This window comes from Girardinichthys multiradiatus, chromosome 10 (genome assembly GCF_021462225.1).
Source record: "Girardinichthys multiradiatus isolate DD_20200921_A chromosome 10, DD_fGirMul_XY1, whole genome shotgun sequence".
In the NCBI taxonomy this organism is placed as follows: domain Eukaryota; kingdom Metazoa; phylum Chordata; class Actinopteri; order Cyprinodontiformes; family Goodeidae; genus Girardinichthys; species Girardinichthys multiradiatus.
Window position 1 is genome coordinate 9,400,130 of NC_061803.1, and position 22,923 is coordinate 9,423,052.

Here is a 22,923-nt window from a genome sequence, read left to right on the forward strand (position 1 = left end):
GTGCATATGTTTATCTTGAGCATGTGTGTGTGTGCAAGTGATTATGTGCAAGTAAATCCATGAAGCACTGTCACAGAGGCCATTGTCCTTGATGGTTCGTTGGAATGTTCATCAACCGGCCACAAAGTTCTGAGCAGGTCCACAGATATCCTCAGGGAAGGGAGGGGGCAGAGGGAGCAGAGCGTCATGTTTACATAACTTCTAGGAGAAGTTGAAGATAACCAGTCATCAAGGCCACGCAGGGGAGCCAGATTCAGAAAAACAATAATTATTTGGGTTAGGCTGACTCTTAATTTTCCGTCAGCCTTGAGAGTCTTGCTGGTGCTTCTCAAAGGCGAATCCAAATAGACAAATTCCTGGTCTTTCTGCCAGATCCGAGCGAACAACTTTCTCCAAGATTTATACCATTTCACCCCTGAGTCCAGGAACCGCAACCCGCTTGCGATCCTAAGGATCACATCCAGTCTGCGATTCAGCTCATGTAACATCTCAGTCTGAGTGTTGATCGCTCTGAAGATCCCATCACACATGCCAGGCAGCCTTACAATGGCCAGAACAGCTGCTGACATTCTCCGAATTTCCCAATATGCCAGGTAACCGCTGACTCCAAAAAGCAGAAATCCTGATATCAAACATCCAATTATATACACATCTTCCACATCCTCGACTGACATTATCGACAGACACACAATCTTCCACTTCTGCCAGGAGTCCATCGTGTATCCAGAGAAAAATGTCCCGTCTTCTCGTCGAGAAAATTTGATCAATTGCATTGAGAGACCAGCTGACCAAATCCATAATTTGGAAGAATTTGGAAGATGTGCAAAAAAAGGCTCCAAAAAAAGACAAGACACAGAGAAATGATTAACTATGAGATTCAGTGTCATAATTTTGAGTTTCAAAGTCTCAAGTGTAAAATTCAAAGTCATAGATATGTTTTTAAACCTCATTATTTTGACTTTGAAATCATCATGCATAAAATCAAATTTATGGAATATCATGTGCCAGTCTTTTCTCCTGCAGCAGAAATTGGCTTCTATACTCTTAAGTTTTATTTTATCAAAGACAAATAATCAAGCTCATTATACTTTCCCTCATTATCTAATTGCAGCAAAAGGTGCTTTTTCTTTATAAAAAAGTTGAAAACCCTATTTCGTTTTCCTTCCACTTTACAATTATGCACTATTTTGTCACATAAAATCCCAATAGTATATATTCAGTTTTGGGGTAGTAGTGTAACAAAATGTGTGAAACGTTCAAGGTATTGATACATTTGCAAGGCACTGTGAAACCATGCATTAACTTTAAGATACATGTAATAGAAGCTTTAATCTTCTTGTGCAGTGCACACTGCTACACAAGGACTGACATAAAGTAAAATAACACTTTGCAGCTACTCAGGGGCCTATTCTGGCCTGGGGTCACCAAGGGACCTTGAATTTACCCAAGACAGGTTTACAAATTCACATTATATGGACAAACCTTCCAAGTTTACTAATGTGGATACTGGATTTGCAATAATCTATGTTCTAAACACGGGAACCTTGCAATAATCTTAACTATGAAATCTTGAGGCTTTTATTTTGAAAATAATATGTAAGATTAATTGTGAAATTCCCACTGACTGGTTTAATTCCATTAGAAATGTTAAGCCTACTTTCGCAACATGACATTTTAAAGCCTTTATTATGATGATATCTCGTAAATTTATTTTGATAGTCATAATTGCTAACTCTGTTGGTCTTCCACTACTACTAATGCTACTAGTAATAATAATAATAATATGCATATTATATTTACATTTATTTTCTGTGTCTAAAGTAGATAAGTTATTTTGCTATTGATTCTTATTTCTTGTAATTCACTAAACTGAATTAAGTTTGAATAAACATGGAACAAGCTCAGTGACTGCACCTGGTTATCTCTCTGTGAATTAAGATAGCCTTCAATGTTGACAATCCTTGCTTGTCCAGTAAGGGAAATCCTGCCCAACACAATAACGCTGCCTCCTCCAAAACCTGTTTTGCTTTGGCAGAGAAGATTTGGCAAGTCCAGGTGCACAAATCTAATTTCATTGCAATGAACAGTCCTTGAAATGATGCACAATTTATTGAAAAGAACCATAATCATAACAAAGAAAAAAAAAAAACAATCACATACAAATTTTCCTAGTTTTGTGCTAAATGAACATAAATCCTCATGTAAATCCATCCATTTTCTTTATCAGCTTCTTCCGTACAGAGACCCGGGGTAGCTGGTATCTATCTCCTGCCGTCGACGGCAAGAGATACACCCTGGACAGGTCGTCAGTCCATCGCAGGGCAACACAGAGACACACAGGACAAAGAACCATGCACATACACACACTCAGTCCTAGGGGCAATTTTAGAGAGAGTCATATTTTTGGACTGTGGGAGGAGGGTTGTATACCTGGAGAGAACCCATGCATGCACGGGGAGAACATGCAAACTGCATGCAGAAAGATCCCCGAACCCAGTGCTACCAGTGCTACCAACTGTTCCCCCGAGCAGCCTCATATAAATCCTCATAGATATTTTAGGACAATTTTTTACACAAATATACCACAATGTTAAACTCAACATTCAAACGCAAAAAATGTAGCTATGCATGTGAACAAAGTTAGAATTGCTGACCTTAAGGAATACTAAAAAATATAAGAAGCAACCATTGCACTGTTAGACAGTCTTTCGTCACCCTGATGCGCCGGACAGCTCCACGGACAAAGAAATCAGGTAAATCTCAGTCTATATGTAATCACATGGAAGACTAATAAGTCTGAAGCACCAAGTTTTGAGGCCAGGCATGCTGGGCACACGACCGAGCGTGATTTGCATGGTTTCCTGCTTTAACACACAGAATTTAATATGCTAAGGTAATGATAGGGTTCTGAAGAGTTGATGATACATTGAAGAGGTATTCATTCATTTGAACCGGGTGTCCCCAAGTAAAGCACATGATACAATACTGGGAATGAAGGGCACATCAGAGCTAGAAATGCTGGCATACAGTTCGATATTTATGTAAATATTACTGCCACCTTGTGGTGAACATTGACAGGTACATACAGCCAAACATGGATAATGTAATTATCATTGTGATTTACACCTTTAAACAAGGTTTGGCCCATCGGAAAAGACTTACTGATTGATTGTACACAGCATCTGAAGGTGCATGTAACTTGTCTGACTTTTGGTTTAACGTCCAGATCTCACCATGTACACCTCTGTACAATGTATTGTGTATTTTTTGGCCGAAGCGTATGATTCTCACTCTTGAACAGTTAGTGCACTGCTCTTGTTAAAAACAAAATCACTAACTAAAACTCACACGGCAATAGACACACAGAGCCAAAGGTTGCAGAAGGCTGATGAAGTAACGCAGTGAAGGCTGCGATGCTTGTAGTTGTTATTAACAAGGGAAATAAGAAAGGACCCAAAGAGCAGAGATAGGAATAGATGGATTGGGTTTTAATGTCACTAAAATTTATAAATTAGATGAAAACAAAATATGTTTTTTTTATTAAATATCTAACTAAATGTTTACAAAAACTGAAATATTAAAATAATAAAAAACAAGATGATTCTGATAATAACTACAAACACCTGCAGCTAACATCTCAGTAATACACATTAGCAACCAGGTTATGTTGCCCTAACAACTCTAAAGTGGGATACAATTCATAGCTTCTGAATTAGCTGCGATTTAGCTACTTCAAATGCCAAATTGGAAGATTTGAATAAAATAATCCTTTAGGATTCAGGTGACGGGTTGTTGAACAGTATTTCCTCTTTCGCAAGATCAAGGTGACTATCTACCAGGCTCAAAAATATATTTGAATGTTTTTTTTAAGACAGTTTAGGAAGCAATAAATGTCTACTTTTGCAAGATCCTAATATTAATCCTATTATTTAGATTTTGGTCTCTACTCGCCAAAACAAACAATTATTAATTGATTATATTGTTGAAACAATTAATTAATGTGGACTTTATTAACAACATTCTGTCTGTTTTAGTTTGCTGCCAGTTAGCATTATGATTCTTTGGTCTTTGAGTTTAATTGGTCATTTTAATTAGCAGTTTGTAGTTATTATTGCATCTCTGTTCTTGTTCACTGTATTTCACATGTCTTTTATAGTTATTCTGTAAATAAGTCATTTCATCCCTGTCCCGTCTTAGCCATTTTCACTCCGCACCTCCTCATAAATTGTATCACAAAATCGCCCTTAGGGGAACAAAAGTTGCTCCAAGTGCTGTTTAGTAGAGACATTTCCTACTATGTCATGCAGGTGACGATTTTTGGATTATGTAGGTATTTTGAGGGTCAGTTCTTCTTGGCTCTATAATATCTGACACATTTCCACAGCGCTAACCATGGTTTTATGCCCTTCCGCAACCAGAAGCCTAATTGTTGTATGGAATGATCCCCAGATCATGATGAAACATCTTAATCTGCACTATGTAGAACACATTTACAGTGAGTTCTCCTTGTCATTCCAATGTCATTGGAAGCCATCAGGAGCATCCAAATTGCTTGCATCCATCCATCCATCCATCCATCCATCCATCCATCCATCCATCCATCCATCCATCCATTTTCCATACCTGCTTCAGGGTCACGGGGAAGCTGGTGCCTATCTCCAGCAGTCTATGGACCAGAGGTGGGGTACACTTTGGACAGGTTACCAGTCCATTGCAGGGCAACACAAAGACATAGAAGACAAACAACCATGCACACACCCATTCACACCTAAGGGCAATTGAGAGAAACCAATTAACCTAACAGTCATGTTTTTGAACTGCGGGAGGAAGCCAGAGTACCTGGAGAGAACCCATGCATGCACAGGGAGAACATGCAAACTCCATGCAGATAGGTCCCTCCTTTGCAAAGTGCAAATAGGAAAGTTTGTCACATGTGAGTAATGTTAAATGGACTGAATTTATATAGCAGTTTTCTAGACACACTGAACACTCAAAGAGTACACTGGAGCCACATTCATCCATTCATACTAACAGACATGCACACATTCATGCTCTACACACATCGATAAGCAAGTTGAGGTTAAATGCCTTGTCTGCGGGCACATAAACATCTTGCCTTTGAAGATGTCTTTTGTTCTTTAATTTCTTCTCCCACAGATTCCATTTTAAGATTATTGGGCTCGTGCCAGCACCAATAAGGGCATTAATTTAGGTTGAAAATCTGTATGCATCTTCATGTTTAGTCTGCTAGATCTATACCAGTACCATATACCAAAACGTTTTTGGGTCTACTACTTGACTTTTTCGTCCCATAATCTGTTAAGCAATTTAAAATGGCTGCATCCAACCTTGACAGCAAAGACAACTTGCAGAAGGCCTTGCTTGGTTGTATCTATTCCCTTCAAGGGTTTATTCTTAGAAAACATAGCATGTCCTTCCTCTGCAATGCAGACAACTACCACTTTTACCTGTCCCCAACACCCAATAATCTATGCTCCATCTAACCCTCATTGAATTGTCTTGATGACATCAAGGCTTGGAGTTTTCTGAGTTTCCATGAGAGGTAAACAGAATCTCAATTCTGTCCTCTCTTCATTGACCTTCTGTGCACCACAGAATTTATTTAAAAAATCCTAATGTTGGCTTATAAATGCCTAAATGGTCTTGCTCCTCTGTACCTCTCTGATTTACTTCAGCCTTAATTTACTTCACAAGCCATCAGATCAGCCAACGAGCTGCTTTATAGTTGTCCCAAAAATCAGGCTTTTTCAGTGGTAGCCCAATAACTTTGGAATACTTTGCCTTCAAAAATTATGCAGGCTTTTTTGCTTTCTGTTTTTGAGTCTGTTTTAAAAACACATCTTTTCATAAAAGCATTAGGCCCAGAGTTTGTTGATATGCTCCTTTGTGTTTTATGTCTTTGTTTTATGTGTTTTATTTATCCTATTTTGTACAGCACTCAAAGACAGAAAGGCTTTTTGCCTTTGCCTTCTGGGGTTCACAGGTCTTGACAATGTGAATGCTTAACAAAAGAAAAAAAAAGACACAAAGGCCAGATTTGTGTGGAGATTTTTGCTTTTTAGACAAATGATCCACACATGTTTCTTACATCTTAAACCTTTGATCAGCTGATGAACGACTTGTTTGACAGTAATTATAGTTTTCAGTACATTACCCACTTTTGTCTCTCACTCCTGTTTCTTCCTTTTGCATTTTAAAGCTGCACTTACAACCTGAATATGATCAACCTGCATGAAATGCAACTATTTGTAATTTCTGCCCTGGTTTTCAGATTTTATTCTGGATTATAAATAGTCAAGATCTACATATTTCTTTCCAGAGGAGGGCAGCAAAGACTTATTCATGATAGCAAAAATGCCTTTCAGGTGGCAGCACACAGTGTGACCACTGGTCCTGGAAGATGAATGCCTTTAGATTCCTACAACAATATAAGTTAAAATGAAACTATGCAGCTGAAAGTTGCTCTTTATTGGTGCTAGCTAATACTGAATGCAAATGGAAGCAGTTTTATGTCTATCATAGTTGTGGAACGATAGTTTCGAAGAAAAAATATGAAAAGAAATACTGAATCTTGCTAATAACACTGCTAATAAAGATAGCAATCAACAAACTAAACTCTTCCCTTAGCTGAATGCACATTGTGCAATCATGACTACTGTGGCATGTTGCCGTACTTTTAAAACACTAGAATTTGAATGTTGCTGAGTATTCAGTGGATTATCTGAAGTAGAAAATGCAGCATGTCTACATCAACTGGAGGATTAGTACCCCACTGCAAATAACTGCCCAATTTTACTAATGACAGAGACTTGGCACTGCAGCAGCCATTACATAAACACTTTTTATACATTTATATTCAAATCCTATACTGCAGCAATGCTTTGACTTTTTTTTAATACATCTGTCAGATTACAGGCATTGCGGAGATTTGACTGTATGGATTATCTCTGCTCACTCATTATTTGAAATTGGCAGAATCAAAGAGAAAAATGTCAGCATGATCCTTTGGGTTGAATTACAGATGATGTGCTGTAATTTTAATGGGTGGACAATGTGAGTAAGGAGTTTATTATGTAAAAAAGGTTCATGACTCATCTTGTTTTATGCAAATGGAGTCTAATACCCTACAAAATCTGTCATGAAAAATTCTTATGACGTGTGACATCTTTAAATTGCTCTGTAGTGAGCAGTCAAAGTCACATTTTCAGTCAGCCTCCTGACCTGGAAACAAAAAAAAACAAACAGAATTATGTAACAAACAACTGAGATTGAGATAATTGTTTTTTTTACTATGTCTCTTTCTAGTCTGTGATATAATCTGACCTGTAACATGTCGTGTGTAATGTTCAAAGGATTTACAGCAACCTTTGTTTCTTCTCTAAGCAGCTTTCACACTTGTCCTAGATCATCTTCCACATTAGTAAACATGATTGTCTGATGTCTATTCCCAAAAACACAGTTTTCTAACTCTTTCATGGATGAATTAATGACAGGCCCACTTTGGTTAAAAAATGTAACTTTATTTGTTTTTTAAAATGTATTTTGTCCACTTTTTCACATCTTGGGAGTCCCTCTATGCTACAATTGTACTGTTAACTGTAAACAGGGTAAATATTGTAGAATTCAAGTGGGTGGTGATTTTAAGGGTAAAATAAGTGAATAACCCACTCAACCCTAAATTAAAACATCCCCTAGAGTGCCTGTTAAAATTAAAGCTAGTAGTAGAACTATAACACAGCTAGCTGGTATAGTTTGTTTGAAAAGTAGCAGTTTAAAACTCTAATGAGTTATTGCTTTCATGGTCCTGGGATTGATTTTGACAAACACCCCAAATCCTACTTCTCACATACATTTAACCTCTCATCCCACGCCAGCGGCATCCCGAATGTCCTGTGCATTAATGTTATGACCTTAAAGTGTAATGCTCATAAGAAGTCTTGTCTGAATGCCTGTAAATGTTTCTTATACTATCTCATATTTGAATGATCTTATGTTGCTAATTTAGAGATTCGGTGGTGCATTTTAAATAATCCAGCTTTAGGTACCTCTAATTAGTGATAAATTTGTCAAACTTTAAATGTGAGACTTTCTATTTTCCTTTGAATGATTACATGTTGGAAACCTTGAACGCATAAACTCCAGCGAGGAGACAGATTTTATTTTTAGGGATAGTTTGGTTGCATTTGTGAATTCTCTCTAGGTGTGTGATGCGACATGTACAAACATCTCCCAAAGCTCTCTTCTGATTAGTAGATCGGCCTCGTGACGTCTCCATCCTGGATGTTCCAAGCTGCCAACTGCTGAGCTCTGTGTTCTGAATCACAGAAGATACAGAACCTAGACAATAAGAGGTTTTTGCCCAATCCAGTTAGAACTAAGCCTGATCAACTTGCTAGACTTTGGTTGCGATCAAGGTTTTTAATTTTTTTCATGCATCATATGTTTTGTTACTTTAATACAATTTTACCTGCAAAGTTTTGTTTTATTATACCTTTACAATTCTAAAATGCTCAGCATTATCCAGTTAATTTCTTCAAGCACATTATCCAGTTCTGAATTGTAAAGTAGAAGGAAAATGATGCATGGTTTCCGTTTTACAAATAGAAAGTGTGTCCATGTATTCAGTCCCCCTTTATCAATGCTTTGCAGTATCCAGTGTTTCTGTGTCTCTTTTTCGCTCCTATTACATCTGCAAGGCCTTTGGGGTGTTTCTACCAGCTTTGCAAATCCAGACTCACATTTTGGTCCATTCCTCTTTGCAACATAGCTCAAGCTCAGTCAGATTGGATGGAGAGAGTCTGTTAACAGCGATTTTTAAGTCTTGCCAGTGCTTCTCAATTGGATTTATGTCCAAACTTTGATCTATACCCTTTGATCCCTTTGATCTAAAAAGTTTTTCTTAAAAAATTGTCCTGTGTCTGTATCATCCTCCAAGCTGCTCTGACCATTCGTCTGTGTCCATGAAAAAAAAAGCATCCTTACAGCATAATGCTGCCACCATGTTTCACCAGAAAGAGGAGTTCAAGGGGATGTTGAGTTGGTTTTCCTCCACACATGCAGTAATGTTTTTCATGTGAGTAATTTTGAATACTATGTTCCATTTTTCTCCCACTTCCTGAGAGAATTATGCACAACTTTGTGTTAATCTATTGAATACAATTAAATTAAAATTCACTAAAGTTTAAGGTTCTAATGTGACAAAATATTATTGTGATCCATAATTAAGTTAATTTTTTTCTGTTTCAGTCTATATTCCTGTTCTCCTGAAACAGGGTGTTGAAGCTAAATTTAAACCAGAATGTGTTGGTGTCTTAACAAGGTTTAATCTATGTGTAGCAAGCAGCGCTCCTTTACTCCTGTGAGTGTGTGGCCACTTTGTTTATCTAAGGCTTTGACCAAATTAGATCACTGCTCCACACACCCACTTATTTCTGATCAGAGATCAGCCAATCGGACTGCTTTTACCAGGAATTGGATGTTAATCTGTTTAATTCGCTAGTCTCGTGGGAAATCGTTCATGAACCCAGGTAAAAGAGGTGGGAGGGAGCTGAAGTTGGAATGATCTTTTTTCCACAAAGTTTTTAATACACACTAATGAGTGGTTTGTTTGTGTGCTGCAATCAAATCCGATCCTGAGGAGTCAGTTCTGTAAACGTTTTTTCCTGAGTCAACGTCTCATTAGGGGAATCATTATTTAACAAGTTCAGTCTTTTCTTCAAAGATAGAGCTTTGCATTAGTTCTTTAACTCAAAAACTCAATAGTGCTTACAAGGGCTTTGTAGGTTTAGCCTGTCAAGTACTAACACATGTTAAATATTAGTAACAGAGTACTTCTAGGAAAGACAGAAATCTTACTCCAAAACTGGGACATGAATGTATGGTTTGTAGAAGTGTTGGTGGAATTCCAAGCAGGAGAGTCAAAGCTCTCTTTTATACATCTAAAATTGGATCTGAGAATCATGTCACACTCAAATTAAGTCACTAAGCTCCTAGTTAGAAAATGAGTGGGATGTGCGAAATGTCACATCGCTAACCAATATTAGCAACAGAAGCCAGTAATATATTTTTCTACATTCTATTTATTCAAACACTGTAGCATCACTTACTTTACCACCTGAACAAAACTGTGTGTCACTGATTTATAAAAATCAACAGTTTTTGCCTGCAGCCAGAAACAATTTTCATGCCTGCAGCAACCACATTGGATTTCTGGGTTTGCACTGTTGAGACACCCATTGGAATTTGGACTTCATGGATCATTGTTGTTGATTTTTTGGCTTTGGACCTGGAATACAATAGAATGTAGCTCACCAGCCTCAGAATCCATGATGGCTTTCTTGGGTATCAAATGCAGCGATATCAGCACTAATAAACCATGTAATTGTATTTCTGACAGTTTGTATTCAATTAAATCAGCTAAGAATAGAATCAAATAGAATAGTCTTTATTGTCATTGTAGTGGGGGGTACTACGAAAGCCTAAAAAAACTAAACACTCAGTCCTACACATCTGTTTGTGAAAGTATTGCCTACAGTGTCTAAATGCATGAAAAATGAATAAATATATTGTTACCAGCTATGAGTATCTGCCTTTTCTGGTTGTTGGCACTAAGTATACCCTTTTAAAAGCATTTTAAAAAAAGCCCTGCACAGTACCTGAAGTGCTCACACCCCTTACACTTCTTCTACTTCTCTGTTTTGGTACATAACCACAAACTTCAATGTCTTTGTAAAACATTTTGAAAACCATGTATCTTTTTCCCTTCACTTCAAAATTGTACACCACTTTGTGTTGGTTTATCACATAAGATCCCCCCAAAAGATAACATTTTGAATAATGTGATGAGCATTTGTTTTTAGACTCACTAAGTCTACTTTGTAGAACCAGCTGCAAGACTTCTTGGGTATATCCCTATCCCTGATAGCTTTGCCTAATTAGAGAATGAATATTTCACCCATTGTTCTTTGCAGTTTATAATATTCTCAGATTTAGGTCTGGAGTTTAACTGGAGAATTCTTACATATGAATATGCTTTGATCTAAACCATCCTATTGTAGCTCTGGTTGTATGTTTAGAGCCAGTTTCCTGCTGGAAGATGGACATTTGTCTCGGTCTAAAGTCTATTGCAGCCTCCAACAGGGGGTATTCCAGGATTTTCCTGTTTTCAGTTCCATTCATTTCCTGCAGTTGTGCAGGAAATATATCTCTTTTAATTTTCAAATTATGGATTGACATGCCACACTCTTCAAATTTTCATTTGTAAAAACCACATATCCTTCCACTTCACCATTGTGTACTACAGGTTGTTGGTCTATAACATTAAATCCCAATTAAATACTTCAAAGTGCTGTAACCTTTACTTTTAATAAGTAACACCTTCTTCTAAGCTGAACGTCGAAGGCTGTATTGGGTTGTTCAACTTCTCTGAACAACCACTGACTAAGAGGATTTAACTGCTGATGACCAACCTCTAGGTCAGAAAGCTAGAGTTAGTGTTACTTAGACTGCTTCATTTCAGGTTATTTATACAGTGGGTATATTTAGCTGCTGACAGACAATGACCAATGAATGTCCTGGATGTAAAAAAAAAAAACTAAAACATGGATTAAATCACAGAATCGTCTTATTGGTATTTGACTTGATCTTTTATTTGGTGCTTATAGACTATTACTTCCCCCATTATTTGCATTTAACCAAATTAGCTTGTATTAACTGGAGAGGCTCCATCTGCACAGTTTAAAGAATGTTTAAAAATTTTTTTTATGTGGATTTAAAGTAGAGCAAAATGACACAAAAACCTCTGCAACATCTACTAATTTATTCCTTCCTGAACACGCTCCAGTAATCAGTGTATGTAAAAAAGTGATTAGACTCACAGCGCCTCAGGTGTAGTGTGATTGCATACGACAGTCTTAACACAGTAACTGCTTCCTCACCATAAACAGAAGTTACCTCACCATCTTAATCAGCTTTAAACAAAGCACACAGCAGACACGCAGCAGCAGGAATCATTTACTGAGTAGAATGTGGATGAAGGAGTTTGCAGTTGCTTGCTGAAGAAATGTTTTTCTTCATCAAGCATTCAGTGTGAGATGGGAGAGGTGCAAACAGAAAGACTATCCTGAAGGTCAACTATCGTCTAAATAAGTGAGAGAAGAAAAAGTGTGCAGCCATCTCATTGGCTTTACAACACATTAGTATGTTAGTATAAGAAGCCAAAAAAATACTTTTACATTTTTTAACAGAACCTGTTAATTTCTTTTATTTGGACTTCTTAACATCTGGCTCAACACTCTTCTGTCCAGTGAGGAAGTTCCAGACGCCGCCTCGGTAGAACTCATTTCCAAATGAGTAGAGAAGGGCATTGAAGAAGGGATTTGTTTTTGCAACAACTGGAAGCACCTACAAAAAAACAATAACGGTTAAAACTTTGTGGGTTTATAGAGGGACAAAAGGTCTTTGCAGATGCACAGTAATGACTTTTTAGTCTTGAAAAATATGGAATTTACTATTAATTATTTTCCAGATCCAGCTGGAAAATGTAAATGGAGTATGGAAAATAGCTATAGTTTACAGATTAAATTCCATATTGTGTTATCTAAAGAAATCTGAATGTGTAAAAATAAACTGTTTCTGACAAAGATTTGTATTCAGTTTATAACAATTAACTTTCAACTGCCATCTGAACTTTTGTCAAACTTATTTTACAGATAATAAAACCCAATTACAATATTTTGTTTGTATGCAAATGTCTGAAAATATTTGAAATCTTGGATGCACAAACAACATATTTTGCTACATCACCTCTTGTTGACTGAAATTTTTTTCTTCTGTTGTGTGTTTGACTGTATTGAAACAAACAGAGCTTACCATTCGCAGTTTTGGAGAGACAAGTTTCACATTCTCAAAGCAGGCATAGATGCACATGAGGACGTAGGGGCCCCAACACATCAGCATTACCTTCAAAGGCAAACTGGTGTTGAACTGGAAAATGAGAGCACCATATTAGATGCTGCTCAGTGTGGAAAAAACAAATTGCTTGTAAAAATGGAAACTGATTAGCATTACTGTAAAGACCCATTTTAACACTGGTTTAAATCTTTCATATAATTAAGGCAAGGTCACCATTAAAGGTACTTTCATTAAGTTTTTTGGAGGCATTCCTACGTAACATAGGCAATCTTTCCCATTATGTGGAGCCAAATATGGGTGGAGTCAATCGTTTAAACCACCCTGGCTTAACTATTTGCCCATAAGTTGGTTTTTAATGCCTACTACATCACATCAAACAATAACCTTTCTGATTGTTTGGTTACTGCATTGTTGATAACCTTAATAAAATCATTTATGGTAGCATAAAAATAGGAATCAACCAAACAGTGGATTTTTCAGTGAATAATTTCAAAAGAACCAAATAAAAACTTTCAAAATATGTCTATTTAGCCATGCATCTGCTCATACAGCATAAAAAGGTGAGGAAATAGTTTAGAACTTTTTTGTTCAGAACCTAAACCTGACTGAAATGTAACAACATTGGCAGCTTTCTGCTTAGTACCTGATTGTAGCATATAATGAACAGATGTCAAGCTAAATGCCAGCACATTTAAATTCATTTATTGATTTCTGAAGCACTTTAAAACATCCAAAAAGGTGACCAAAGCGCATAACAATAAAAGCATAAAGACACTCAAAACGATTACAGAAAACAAAATAATTTAGTTAAATATGAATGTACTAAGGAGCCTTTCTGAACAAATTTGTCTTCAATTTTCTTGTAAAAAGGCCCAGTTTGGTAATGGCACAAAAATCCAAAGGAAGCTGGTTCCAGAGCGTAGGTGTCACCACCGAAATGGCCCGGTCACCCCAGTATTTAAACTTACTCATCATAACCTCATAAGCTACACTTGGCCTGACTCTGTGTCTACCTGTGACACCTTTCTGGAAGGGGGCATCGTCCAAGCTTCTGCTGGCAACAACTTAATGCTCACCTTCTACAGATGATCCACATGGCCCTGTCTTTCAGTGTTTAACCCTTTCTCTCTCCTAGACATGGCAATTGACTGAGCTTTTACTTTAACTAATTATATGTGCTCTCTTTCAGACTCTAACCTTGAAAACTGGCTCAGAGTTTATCTGTTCTTTCTTTCTAGATGAAACGACTAAAGGAGCTACATCCATTAACATTTACTTTTCCTTCCCATAGAAAGTACTCCTGGATCAGTGCTTCTTTGTTCTCTTTGTGTCTCTGCTCTGTTCTCTCAAACCCCCAGTCAGTCGTGGGAAATGGCCGCTCACACTGAGCCTGGTTCTGCTCGAGGTTTCTTCCTGTTAAAAGGGAGTTTTTCCTCTCCACTGTCGCTACATGCATGCTCAGTATGAGGGATTGCTGCAAAGTCAACGCCAGTGACTGTCCACTGTCTCTACATGCTCATCCAGGAGGAGTGAATGCTGCAAGTCACTGACTGGATGCAATCTGCTGGGTTTCCTTAGATAAAAAAACTTTTTATCCAATTTGAATAAATAACTGAATCTGACTGCACTGTTCAATGATTAGGAATAATTGGAATGTATATACCTGACTTTTGTGAAGCGCCTTGAGACAACATGTGTTGTGAATTGGCGCTATATAAATAAACTGAATTGAATTGAATAACCAAAAACCTTTAAGCTCTCTCTTTCTGTGTATCTATCAATCTGTCTCCAACCTATTTGTCTCTGCCTGAACTTAATGCTGCACCTCAGGACATTTGATCATATGTACCCTGTGATGATGAATCTTCTTGAAGTGTTTGTAGATGGAGTCATAACATGAAAACATGGTGATCGCTGGGAAAGTCAGGTAGAGAGCCACCAAAGCAAGCATGTAGGTAATATAGTCCCTGTTAGAAAAGAAAAGGTATATTGATTAAGGTAAAACATTGTGAAAGAAAAGATTACATACAGCTTTTGTTCATCAGAGCATGAGTCTCAGTATAATCTGTAATTTTACATTACCTGTCGCCTTTGGTGTAGTCAAGCGTGCAGCATGTCCTCATTGGCTCAAAGTCATAGACACCCCATCCCATGAGTGGAACAGCGGCCCAGAAGATGGAGAGTATCCAGATGATGCTGCTCATTGTCACAGTCGTGCTCCAAAATAGCTTTTGTCCTGTACAAAATATGTGGTAAGATTGGATGCAAGCAAGATGCTTGATTAAGACATAAATGGAAGGAAATTTTGAAATTACTGTTTTACTGCTTTGTTACCGGCAGAATAGCAGAAGGTTTGCCATTCAGTTTGTCAAATTAAAGAAAATTTTAAAGAAAATTCAATGTGTGTGGATTACACAGAAATCAACCGAATTTTCTGTCTTAATTATGGGTAAAATCACCGTAAGGGTTGTGCTATAGCCTTTAAATCCAAGCTTTTCACCTTTAAGGACTTATGACTTCTGTTTTTAGCCACATTTTGATTGCTAGAAGCTAGCTAACAAAAATGTTTGAATCAGCCAGAGTAAGGGTCTAATTTACTGCATTTTATCATCCGGTGTGCTAATCTTGAGGTTTGTACTAAGACCTACTATAAAGCAGGATTAGTGGCTTAGTGAGGTAACTCCAGGTTCAATCTTGCACAAAACTGGTTCAGTAAGCAATGTACATAAACTTTATTTATATAGCATCCGTTTAAAGGTCAGTAATCACCATGTGCTTCACAATAAATCACCTCATGCTGGAAACCCAGCCTGCTGTAGAACACTTTAGCATTAGAGATTATTTCCTCCCAGTCAACCTTTTCTTTGGAAAACAAATGACAGACAAATAAAAAATATAAGACATTCCTGCTTAGAGTGTGGATGTTTTCCCTCATCTGTGTCTTTAAGAAAGAAATCGTGATGTTTGACTATTAAAAAGCAACATCCTTATTTGAGTTTGTAATCGAAGAATAATGTTTCTAAATACACAATAAATTAATCATGAAAATGTTTTAAGGTTTGGAACTATTTCTAATATATTTTTCATAAAATTAAGTGTTAAAGCTGTAGTGAAATAAACCTTTTACCCATGTTTCGCTACATCTGACCAAGGCCTTTGAAAAGACTAGATTGAGCTAAAATAATACTTTATGTAACTGATGATGATCCCAATATTGTTTTATACCACTGAAGCGTTATGATATAGAGGATATTTATTTAAATGTGAATACACGGTGAATATTGTCCTTTAAAGTGAATGACCTTATTCTGCTGGTTTATAATTGGTAAGCTTTAAAAACTAATTCATGATCAGGATTAAACTCTAAGTGCACACGTGCCTTTTTATTCTCGGTTCTGGTCTTCAATGTGTAATGTTCTGTAAGCACACATTATAGGCAGCTCTGGGTTCTGTGACACATAGTCACAGAGGGAGAATGACAAGCAAAAGAAATAGAAGCAGAACCTCATCCAATCACATTGTTCTTGTTTGATCACCTTATGCATGATTCAGCTGCAAAAAAATATTTTTTCCCATAGACTTTTCTGTATTCTTTGTGTAAAGCTCCAGCAAAGTTAATTTTTTTTTTTATTGATTTCAGATGAAAATAAAGGAATCCTCTGTTGAGTTTTATTCTGGTGGTTCAGAAGTAGATGACATATGGCTATCCTTGAGTTTGTTTCCCCTTTGAATTCTGTAGTTTACTTCTTCTTCTTAACCTTTGCTTCAGACTTAAGTAAGATAAAATGACTCCAATTTAAAAGAAACACATTTAGCTTTAAACCAAAGAGAAATTTTCAATCAAACTGGTTCTAAGTCAGCTTCAATAGTATTTTGAACATGTAGTACAAGTGATCCCCAGGATGAGACAGGTTTCCTCTCTAAGGTCACACAACATCCAGTATAATGATTTGCAGCAGGATAACCTTGTTTTTTTCTACAGATTCAGAACTACGACCCTGAAGTAATAAGCTTGCCAGACGTATGTGTATGTCTAATACAGTGTAGTTTTCATAGTCAAAGGCTGGGAAGAACTTTTCCCTGATCCTGTGTGAAAAATATTTCTCTAATTTGATAAGTATAAACGAGGTGGACTTAAAAGTCCAGCCCTCCTCTACCACAGATACAGTATCTGGTATGATGGCATCTACTGAATGGTTTGTTGTGTCTGACATAGTCTGGACTTTAGGGGGAGAGAGATATTTTTGTAGCTGATGTGCCCTGCTGACTGGTACACATATCCATTGTCATAAAATGTGTGTGGAGTTCAAGAGTGGAATGATTCAGCAAGATCTTTATTCTCTAAGAGCCAGTAATGCCAAATAGCATTAAGACACCTTAAAAATGTTTTAACTTCTTTAGAGTTTCCTACCTGGAAAAGGGGAATCACACCTGGCTCTTTCTGCATAATCTCAAGTACTGGAATTGAATTTGTACATTCAAACCCAAATTGAAAGATGTGAACTACTGGGGTTAAACTTAGTGGTAAATCTAAAAACAAGAAAAAGACACCTTTAACACAGAATCCACTGATTATCCGAGGGTCTGTGTTCTTGGGTCTACAAATCAGGGAATATAGAGCTGTAAAAGGTTGGGTTTCATGGAATACCTCAGTACCTCTCTAATGGAAAAGAAAATCCAACTTGAATGCACCTTTTTGTGCTTTAGAATATACTTTGTTTCACTTACTGGTGCAGTACTGGTGATATCTGTCCCAAGCGATTGTAGCCATGAAACTGATAGAAGCCAGGACTGATATCATCCCCTGGAAAGCGTGATAATTACAACCATCTTGACCAAATGGCCAGTACCTAGAAAGTATGAGGAAACATGAGACATTGTCTACTTAAATACATAGTTTTGGCTCACAGTACAGCAGAGGGATTTCTTAACAGATTAAACATTGGTTCAAATCTCTCTCACAATTGCCTCACAAAACAAAGGCTGACTTACGTCACAGGCATCATAAAACAGTGGAATTTATTTAAACATATTACATGTTATGAACCTAAAAGAAGAAAAAGTTAGACAATAAGTTAGGCAACTCTTGCACTGTGTTGCAAGATGATGTAACTTCATGTTCATTTTGGACATGCACAAAGAAAGGAAAAACTACAACGTCCTGAAGAATTATTTAAAAAACATGCAATTTGACATCTTTAACGTCTAAACTGGTGTTCAATTAAGATTAGGATTTTCAATAAATTCCTGATGAAAACCTGTGGAGAATTTCCCATTGTTTCCACCCCTATTGTTAAGATTTGTTACAAAAACTCCACAGATTTGCATGCGAAACCTTCAATCCAAGTAAAGTAGATTGTGGACTGGACTTATAAAGCACAGAAGCTGACTTGTTTTGAGCAGAAACAGCCCCTGTATTCAAATACTAACAGATTCTGAAAAGAACCATAGTGCCGCTACTTTGGAGAGAGGGCATTAGGAATGGGATTGTTTTAAAAAAAATGTTTTTCTCCTTGTTTGTTACCTGAGATAACTTGCATAAGCAGCTGTGAGCCCATTTATATTCAAACTGATGTCAGCCAAGGCCAGGTTGAAAACGAAGAAGTTGCTGGGAGTTCGCATCTCCTTCACTCTGAGGAAGGCCAGGATGCTGATGGCATTAAGGAAGAATCCCAGCATACCTGAAGGTGAAAACAAGTCAAAGAGTTCATTTAAAACCCAGCAATAATCAACATTTATAAACCTTGCACTAGAGCTATACAGTATATATCAACTTGTGATAATATTCTCATCTCAGTTTTCACAAAAACATTACATTTGACCTTTTACCATCAAGAACTGCTTTACTGCAAACCCCTTGAAAATATGCTTTGCGGACTTTTTAGATTAGTCATAACTATCTCTTAGCCCATGCCGATGGTATCCTGAGTTATCAAAATACAGGTATTCATGTTTTTATGGCCGTGAAGGGTTGTGATCATGGAATCTTATCTCGATGGCTTGTATTGATGATCTTAGTTTGCTCATTTAGAAAAGCTTTCAAAAGAATCCATAATTAGTGAATGTTAAATAATGATTGTTATGTTAAACCTGTCTTATCATTCAAAAGAATTATTACTTGTTTGAAAACCTTGAATGTGGAGACAGCTTTTGCCTAGAGAGATTAACAAGGACAGTTTGTTGATAATGTATGGCATTTTTCTCATTTCAACGATGTGGAAGGAAAAATCCTTTTCCCTTGGCTGAGTGTAAGATGACAAAGTCAGCATGTTGTTCAAAGTCCACTTCTGATTGGCTGACCAGCACCTTGTGATGACTCCTTCCCAGGAAGCTCTGGCTTTCAGCTCCAGAGGCACAGCTGAGTTCTTAACCCAAAAAGAGATATGAAAAAACAACCACAGAACACAGCAAGAAGTATTTCTTGATAGGTTCCAAGAACTGACCAACCTCAGGATTTGGTTGCTATTAATGTTTATTTGCTTAAAGATGTGTGTTTTCCCTGCCAAACCTTCATGTGTGTAGAGTTAAAAAAAAGGCCAACTTGAGCTTCTTTCATGAGCTGTTGGTTGCAAGTTTTCATCCAATTCTATTTTTTTCTTTGTGTTATGAATTTGTTAGGGGTTAGTGTTGGAGATTGAGGGCCATGATTGCTCCCCCAACTTTATTTCTCCATTTTATACAATAATCAGGTGCCAATGAAAGCATCCAAACATCAAACTCCTAAGCAAGACAAACCAGCCACTCCCTCTACTTCCTCTTACCACTGAGCAACCTTCAGATCAGTTTGAACAGCTGAGATTGTGCTGAGGTTTTTCCCATTGTCAGTCAGGCAGAGAATTGAGCAAACAAGCTTCCTTAGAACATATGTACATTGTACATCGAAATGGTTTAATGTAGTTTAGCAATGCTACAATCACAAATTACTACTTGAATGGGTAAGGTACTACACTAATAATGCTTCATAAGGGACTATCAATGTGTTGGAGCATTCAGTTTCAACAGATGCAGGGCACTTCAACAGGTTGTTTGCAATAAGTTTTATTGAAAAGAAATATGCATGTCTCCATGCACTGCATTCAACAGGTACAACTGGCCAGTGTTATGGACTTTCACTGCCCTAGATATCAAGTGACCGAGAAGGTAACGCTTTTTGGGAGTAACTTTGACATCGTGATGTCGTACTTACCTGTTTTTCCCAATATTGTGCTGACCTATCAATTCCTGGTTTTCTTCTGCTCTGAGGAGGCTATTCCTATATTAGTCAATTCCATTTTCTTCTAAAGAATAAAAATCGCTAAAGAGCAAAACCATCCCAATCTGCACTGTTTCCTTACTGGTTGATATAATGTAGATGATCAGAACACGTAAAGCTGCACATATTCAGTCTATCTGCAAACATTATGACACCTTTTGTTGTAACAGAAAAGTAACCTGATGCGAAAACCTCTAATCAGGTTTGCTCAGAACACAACAACCACCATAGTGGTAGATAGTAGCTTTTGTGCTTTGGCTCTTGTTAAGGCATTCAAAACCCAAACTAGTTTATAAGATTTCTGAGTTTTAATGCATTTAATGAATAGGAAAAATAAACAAAAAACAGATTTTTCAGTCAAAACCAATGAAGAAAAAATTATTGGCCAATTTCAGTCAATTGTCTAATGGTCGGTGGGTCACAAAATGTTATGGACTACAACGATTTCTAACAGGTTTACTGAATCGTTTACCATGGTGGTTCCCAAATTTTCAGCTTTTGACCTTCAAAATGAAAGTGCAAGTGACTCGTGACACCAACAACTGATTAAGTATAAAACCAATAGTGAGTATAATGAGTAAAAGTCAGTTAAACAGAGGTTGGCAAAATTGTAAAAAGGTTTGTGTGTCAAAACAAGCATTAAAAAAACTTCATGTGATACTAAGATTATGTACATAAATTAAAAACTAAAACAGTTAACAGTTATTGCCCAAGGCTCTATTCGTACAACAACCGTCACTGTACCTGTTGTTGGATGTTGTATTATAGCACCTAGAGCATCAACAGGTAATTTATTACCTGTTTCTAAGTAGGTACAGTTTTTGTCTTTTCTCACATTTACATATTTTATATGTTCTACTGTCATCATTTTTGTTTGTTTTCATTTCTGAAGAGAATTTCAAGACCTCAATTCCTGACCCACAGAGAACTGAATATTTTAACCATTTTACTTGACATGTTGGACTTTTGGGGAGCCTGTCTCTTTAAATCTTGCACGAACGTCCCATCCTGCGCTAACTACGCTGCACACTTACCCCCAACAAGAAGCGCAGAGCCGAATGCAAACATGTCAAAGTCCGAGAATCCCTCCGGTAGTGTATAGGCTCCCATGTTTGGATGTGCAAACTCAACTCAACTCCAAACTTAGTCCTTTTCCTCCAAGCAGCACCAGTCAAACCACCGTTTTCTCTAAGATGTCGCCTTTTTATAAAGGCTCTTTCACGTGAAAAAGCATAAAGAGACTAATCTCGGTTAAACTCCCCCCTCCACTTTTGCAATCCTCCGAGGAATGTCATAACGAGCAAACTTCTAGCAAACTCGCTGCAACTTTTACTGATCGCAGAAAAAATGGAAAAGGAAAAACAACTTTGTGCTTTTGCTGCGTAAATATTTGATGAGAAACGTTTAAAAGATAAAAGCTCTGTTTGAAGACGGAAACTAGCCCTTCCTTTTACTAGTTCGGTTTTCTGTCTGTGTGTGTGTGTGTGTGTGTGTGTGTGTGTGTGTGTGTGTGTGTGTGTGTGTGTGTGTGTGTGCGATAAGAAAACAATGGGAACATGGGAAATGTTGTCTTTAAGCAGCGATTTGGACTCATTATCGCAGTATACGTTCCCATTAAATACTTTATGCAAACAATTTTGCCCATTCACAAATAAAATCTCTTCTAAAATTCTTCTGATCTCTTCTACCATCATCTGCTGGGGAAGCAGCATCAGAGCCAGGGACTTAAAAAAGCTGATAAAAAAGGCTGTCTCTGTTCTGGGGACTCCTCTGGAACCTCTGGAGATCATTGAGGAAAGAAGGATTCTTCATAAAATGAAGAACATAATGGAGAACCCTGAGCATCCTCTTCATGAGACTGTCCTACAACAACAGAGTGTCTTCAGTCAGAGGCTTCTTCAGATCTGCTGTAAGCTCAAGTTTGTGTTCTTGTAACCTCTTTTTTAGTTGGCAGCAGCTGCAGGTGTTAATTAGAAACGGAACTGCTTAAAATGTGCTTCTGGCTCCTGATCCTGGACAAAAAAAGAGCCAGACAGCATCTCATGCAGAAAAAATTCAAACGCTTTGAAATATTTATTAAGTTGAGGTTGTAATGCTCATGTGTAAATTTGTGTATAAGTAGGCAAACTTACAAAATATATTTTAAAATGTACAGGCCCTTGCAAACATATTAATATATCTTAAACATTTCACTTTTGTTCACATTATTTCCAGAACCATCAATGTGTTTTATTTGGATTTTACGTTAGAGATCAACACACAGTTAATGCCCATCTTTTACTATAATTTCATCTACAAATCTTTTGGGATATGTTTCTTACAGCTCTGCACATCTTGCGACTGGAAGTTTTGCTCTTTCTTCTTCGCAAAATAGTTGAAGCTAACTAGGATTTATTGTAAAAATCAGTTTTCAAGTCTTAACACAGGCATCATGGATTTGGGACTATATCTTGCTTAGGCCATTATATTTTTAATGACCTAGTCAAAGTCCAATAAAAAAATTATTCTTGTCTTGCTGGAGTGTAAACCTACACCCCCCGTCTCAGTTCTTTTGCAGCCTATAACTGGTTTTCTTTCACAATTGCCTTGTATTTAGCTTCATCCATCTTCCCATCAACTCTGATTAGTTTTCCAAAGGAAAGACATCCCCACCGCATGTTGCTGCTGCGTCACGCATCATCCTGGGGATGGTGCGTTCAGGGTGATGAACAATGTTGCAATGCAGTTTTTTTCCTCCA

General features: G+C 37.2%; 1 protein-coding gene across 1 annotated transcript; it reads right to left on the reverse strand.

Moving 5' to 3' along the window:
- Window positions 1-11,647: 11,647 nt before the first annotated feature.
- Window positions 11,648-21,665, reverse strand: rgrb (retinal G protein coupled receptor b). The gene is made up of 7 exons (XM_047376087.1): window positions 21,220-21,665; window positions 18,458-18,614; window positions 17,662-17,783; window positions 15,016-15,169; window positions 14,783-14,900; window positions 12,892-13,005; window positions 11,648-12,423 (listed from the first exon to the last, which is right to left on the reverse strand). Exons 1-7 carry the CDS (start codon window positions 21,293-21,295, stop codon window positions 12,283-12,285), a joined length of 882 nt encoding a protein of 293 aa, XP_047232043.1. The 5' UTR covers window positions 21,296-21,665; the 3' UTR covers window positions 11,648-12,282.
- Window positions 21,666-22,923: the final 1,258 nt, after the last annotated feature.

What these genes read in the sequence shown, in the direction of transcription:
- rgrb (XM_047376087.1), bottom strand. Translation starts at nt 21,295, where the DNA reads ATGGGAGCCTATACACTACCGGAGGGATTCTCGGACTTTGACATGTTT. An exon ending in GCTTATGCAAGTTATCTCAG is followed by an intron (nt 17,784 to 18,457) that starts GTAACAAACAAG and finishes CATACTTTCTAG; the next exon opens with GTACTGGCCATTTGGTCAAG. An exon ending in TCTCTCCAAAACTGCGAATG is followed by an intron (nt 12,424 to 12,891) that starts GTAAGCTCTGTT and finishes GTTTTTTTGTAG; the next exon opens with GTGCTTCCAGTTGTTGCAAA.